Source organism: Jatropha curcas, chromosome 2 (assembly GCF_041381405.1).
Source record: "Jatropha curcas cultivar XTBG-Jc1 chromosome 2, XTBG_Jcur_1.0, whole genome shotgun sequence".
NCBI classification, from domain to species: domain Eukaryota; kingdom Viridiplantae; phylum Streptophyta; class Magnoliopsida; order Malpighiales; family Euphorbiaceae; genus Jatropha; species Jatropha curcas.
The window spans coordinates 23259025-23264755 of NC_143152.1; the positions used below are offsets into that span (position 1 = coordinate 23259025).

General features: G+C 34.9%; 1 protein-coding gene across 1 annotated transcript; it reads left to right on the forward strand.

Annotated features, from left to right (window-relative positions):
* Positions 1–1479: 1479 nt before the first annotated feature.
* OPT3 (oligopeptide transporter) lies at positions 1480–5528 on the forward strand. The gene is made up of 6 exons (XM_012219398.4): positions 1480–2073; positions 2440–2537; positions 3322–3891; positions 4010–4265; positions 4383–4565; positions 4659–5528. Exons 1-6 carry the CDS (start codon positions 1567–1569, stop codon positions 5274–5276), a joined length of 2232 nt encoding a protein of 743 aa, XP_012074788.1. The 5' UTR covers positions 1480–1566; the 3' UTR covers positions 5277–5528.
* The last annotated feature ends 203 nt before the right edge of the window (positions 5529–5731 follow it).

The window sequence follows — 5731 nt, forward strand, 5'->3', positions numbered from 1 at the left end:
GGTTGGTTATAACTTAGAACTGCAAAACTTCTGACATTGTGCAGTCACCATTACGTCATCAGAGTTGTCTATTCAAAGGAAGCTGATATGTGTAATTCATTCGTGTGAGGGTCCACCATACTGAATGGTTCCCATTTCTCTTTCTTTCTACAATGGAGATAGTAATATTATCTTTGTGTTGCAGAAAAACAAAGTCAAAGGTTCGTACCCAAAAATCATGTTGATTGATAATAAATCCAAGCAATTTCTAAAAAAGATAGAATAAAAAGAAATCATAGAAAAAGAATAAAAAAGGTCATAAATGTCTGGCTAGTAATGTTTGATTGGATAGGATAAACATCCACCCTTCACATGCAAAAGAGAGAATCAATGCTCAAAAATGGACCCTCTTGTCATCTTCTTCTACTGTTGGGAGAGAAATCAACATCTAATAATAATAATAATAATAATAATAATAATAATGCCAGCCATGTTTTAGTCCAATGACGAAAGCTGGGGTTAAATTGGAATTTTATTTAGGGCTGGGTATAATGTAGTCAAATTGGTTAAATCAAAGTGAATTGATGGGTTAGTTTTTAAATTATTAAGTTTGTTTTTCTTAAGTGCATTATTAGGTTTGATTTTAATTTCGATTGAAAAATAAAAAAATTAATTCAATTTTATTTTTAAAAACCTTAAAAATAAAATAAAAATAATTCAATCAGAATTGGATATACACAATTTCAATTCAATTTTGTTTTTTTAGAAAAACTCAATTTATTCAATTGAATCGATTCGATTCAGTTTGAATTGAATCGATTGAATGTCAATCCTAATTTTATTTATGTTAGATAATTGTAATAATTTTAAAGGAAAAAGCTATCTATTCATTGATGCCATATAATCTATAATATTATTTTATTCATAAATACTTCAATAATAATAATAATAAAAGTAATAGATTATTTTAAAAAATTAATGATTTAGCCCATGATAATTTTAAAAAATAAAATAAAATAAGTTCTCCGAAAATTTTCAACTTCAAGAATGTGTTGCATTATAATCTACTGATTATTTAAATATTTATAATTAATCACTAACAACTTCGTAATTAGTGTTTGTTCTATAGAAAATAAAACTAACAAATTCCTTTTAAATCGTTAAAATACTGAAAAAATAAAGATTGGGGTACCCAAATTTAAAATTACACTAAACAATAGGGTTTTTTTTTATAAATTATTACAGTATGGAAAATGTGTTCCTTCAATAATTCAATAATTCTTCAAGGGCTGCCATGTCAATATATACAAAAGGGCATTATAGTCCTTACAATAAACAACAATTAAGTCAGCTAGTCAATACGGTGAGCTAAACATTCTTCACGAAGACACAGCGGAGACTTGGGACATAACAAGTCGTAAATATAAATTTCATGAAGGGCATTGTCGTCACGAAATATTCACACTATCTCCGCTATATAACAAGCTCACTCTTCACCTACACCTTTCACTTTGAAAGTACCTTTCTTAGCTACACAGACCAAGAAAGACAAGCAGAAAAAGATAAAAAGCTTATTTCTGTTCATCAATGGCGACCATGACTCACGACGGTGGTACGGAGAGTGAAAAGGCTGCGAACGGAGACTCTACGGAGCATGAGAGGTGTTCAATAGAAGAGGTGGCGTTGGTGGTGCCGGAAACAGATGACCCAACACTTCCGGTGATGACATTTCGGGCATGGTTTCTGGGTTTAGCCTCATGTTCGCTTCTAATATTTCTGAACACCTTTTTCACTTACCGTACGCAGCCACTCACAATCTCAGCCATTCTCATGCAAATTGGTGTCTTGCCCATTGGCAAGTTTATGGCGAGGACTCTTCCTAGCAAAGAATATAAAATTTTTGGTTATGGTTTTACTTTGAATCCTGGGCCTTTTAACATCAAAGAGCATGTGATTATCACTATCTTTGCTAATTGTGGAGTTTCTTATGGTGGGGGTGATGCATACTCAATTGGTGCCATTACTGTTATGAAGGCTTATTATAAGCAGGGCCTCAATTTTCTTTTGGCGCTCATCATTGTCTTGACATCTCAGGTGAAATCAATATTTCTTAATTTATGTGTCTTCTCTTACTTTTCCTTTTTCTTTCTTTTCTTTTTCTTTTTCTTTTTTTTTTTTTTAATTTGCATTTTATTGAATTCGAGTATTTTGTGAATCTGTTATGTTTGGGAAGGAAAAGTGACAGGCTTTTTAAGCTGAGTCAGTTAGTTTTGTCTCTAACCATTTCTTACTTTATTTTTCTTTAAACATTTTGGATTATAAAATGTTCCTACTATGCATTTTTTTATCCATTTCTAAAAAAATTTTTTGGGTTTTTTTAAAATTAGAACTTCATTTTCTTTTGTTTTTTGTTCTTTTTTTTTTTTTTTAATTTCCTTTTCTTTTGCTTGATCTATGCAGATATTGGGGTATGGATGGGCTGGAATGCTTAGAAGATATCTGGTTGATCCCGTGGAGATGTGGTGGCCTTCAAATCTTGCCCAGGTTTCGCTATTTAGGTCTGTTTTCTTTCCCTCCTTTGCTCTTATTTTTCCCTTGTAATTATAAGGATGTCTGTTTGGTTGATGAGAAAATGTAGGAGAATTGGTTTCAGAAAAACCTTTAGTGATTGCTTGGACACAGTTAGATGAATTTGCTGTTTTTTGTTCTTTTTTTCTTTTTTTGAGACTTTCTGTTGATATAAGATCATAGATTCAGCATACACATTTTAGTCCCTTTTCAAATACTGAAAATCTTTTCAGGGGATGACAATGATAAATTTATTCTTTAACATTTTCAATGATTGCACGTAGTTTAAATCCAATGGATGAATAATCTTCATGATAGAATTAGTTGTAAAACAAACAGACCTTTAAAAAGCATCACAATCTTAACATGATTTGTACAGTGTGAATAGTTCTTGATCAAGTATCTTTTTATTTGGTTCAAGTAAGTGAACCTGTGTGGAAAATTCAAGTGGCATAAGTTTAACTTGTTATGTGATAAAATAGCATGCTCATCAGTCGAGAATTTGTCTTATGGACCATCTGGCTTTATTTATAGCTGTAATATTCGACGAGGGGACATTGCTTAACACTAGAGCAATTAAAAGATTGTCAAATGGATGATGGAATACCTTTTTCTTTTCTTTTATATACTTTTCTTGTCATGAAAGTGCTTAGGATTATTGCTAAAAGAATTCACGGAACGAATAATCTATGCATTTAGATTCATGTATACGAAGACTTGTAGTGTATTCCACAGGATACGTTTGATTATATGTTATTGACTTTGTCTCTACAGGGCACTCCATGAAAAAGAACCAAAAAGTAAAGGCATGACTCGAATGCGATTCTTCCTTATAGCATTGACAGCAAGCTTTCTTTATTATGCACTCCCAGGCTACTTGTTCCCAATATTGACATTTTTCTCATGGGTCTGCTGGGCATGGCCTAAGAGTATCACAGCTCAACAAATAGGGTCAGGTTATCATGGACTTGGAATCGGTGCATTCACTTTAGATTGGGCTGGGATTTCAGCATACCATGGCAGCCCTCTGGTCACACCCTGGACATCCATTGTCAATGTTGGGGTTGGCTTTATCATGTTTATCTACATAATAGTCCCTCTGTGTTATTGGAAGTATAACACTTTCGATGCTCGGAAATTTCCGATATTTTCTAATCAGCTGTTCACTAGAACTGGACATAAGTATGATACTACAAAGGTCTTGACCCCAGATTATGACCTTAACATTGCTGCTTATAATAGTTACAGCAAGCTTTATCTTAGCCCTCTGTTTGCCCTGTCGATTGGATCAGGATTTGCAAGGTTTACGGCAACTCTTACACATGTTGCCTTGTTTCATGGAAGGTAGGCTGCTTTCTATTTCCAAGTTTTTCATATGGTCATGAAATTTTGTAAAAGTTATCATATGCCTTTTACAGTGGAACCTTGGAGAATGACACAATGATTAACTTCCATTGTCTAGTGATATTTTGAGGCAAAGTAGATCGGCAATGAAGAATGTGAAATTGGATATTCATGCAAAATTGATGAAAAGTTACAAACAAGTCCCAGAATGGTGGTTCTACATTCTTTTGATAGGTAGCATCGTCCTATCTTTATTGATATGCTTTGTGTGGAAGCAAGATGTGCAATTGCCATGGTGGGGTATGCTCTTTGCCTTTGGAATGGCTTGGCTTGTTACCCTTCCTATTGGTGTCATTCAAGCAACAACCAACCAGGTATAATATCTCCGGCCTTTCCTCTTAGACTTGGGAAGCTTCTTAAATTCAAAATAAGAAGCAAATTGCACACTATGATTTTTTTTCCTCATAATTGTTCCTGTGTCCACAATGCAGCAACCAGGATATGACATAATAGCACAGTTCATAATTGGATATATCCTACCAGGAAAACCAATTGCAAACTTGCTTTTCAAGATTTATGGGCGAACTAGCACCATCCATGCTCTTTCTTTCTTATCTGACCTTAAACTTGGTCATTACATGAAAATACCACCGCGGAGCATGTATGCGGCTCAGGTATTGGATCTCAGATACTTGAGTTATTGAGAATTTGAAAATTTTGCGTTTTTAGTTTGCCATTCTGACAGTTTGGCTGTTGTTTGTCCTCAGTTGGTGGGAACTTTTGTTGCTGGTACTCTCAATCTTGCAGTTGCGTGGTGGATGTTAGAGAATATCGAGAACATTTGCGATGTTGACGCACTGCATCCTGAAAGTCCTTGGACATGTCCTAAATACCGAGTCACTTTTGATGCTTCTGTCATTTGGGGCCTGATTGGACCAAAAAGACTGTTCGGACCTGGAGGATTGTACCGGAATTTAGTGTGGTTGTTCCTTATTGGAGCTTTCTTGCCAGTACCAATTTGGATACTAAGCAAAATGTACCCTGAAAAGAAATGGATTCCACTGATTAACATACCAGTTATATCTTATGGATTTGCTGGAATGCCACCTGCAACTCCAACCAATATAGCGAGCTGGCTTATCACTGGAATGATCTTCAACTACTTTGTATTCCGATATCACAAACGCTGGTGGCAGAAATATAACTATGTTCTGTCTGCAGCTCTAGATGCCGGTACGGCTTTCATGGGTGTGCTATTGTTCTTTGCTTTGCAAAACGAAGGCAAAAATTTGAAGTGGTGGGGTACTGAAATTGATCATTGTCCTTTGGCTTCATGTCCAACAGCTCCTGGTATTGAGGTCAAAGGATGTCCAGTCTTTACTTAAGAAAATGTAGCAGTAGTAGAAGGCAGAATTGGGTTTAGCTCCAAAAGAGGCAGGGGAAATACGGTAGAGCAGGAAAAGAACTTGAAATAACAACCCTTGTATATTTTATACAGGCTTCTTTTCTTTACTTCCATTGAAAGCGAAAGCGATTTGTGCTTTCTGGTTTAGTTTTGGCGTCTTTGATAAGTGTAATAGATTTGTAATATTTTTGTGCACCTCACATATAGTAATAGAATAGAAGCATTTTCATAACTTTATTGGGAATAAAATGTTCATCTCTGTTTGTGTTTATATATGTTCATTAGGTAGTAGGATGGTCAGTTTGGAGAGCCCAGCACATGGCACCAACTTGCTAGTTACTATGGTTCGCCTGCTATTCCACGTTATGTTCTGTTCTTTCTTTTTCAGCAGAAAAATCATTAGCTATCTTCAGCCAAGGAACCAAATTATGGATG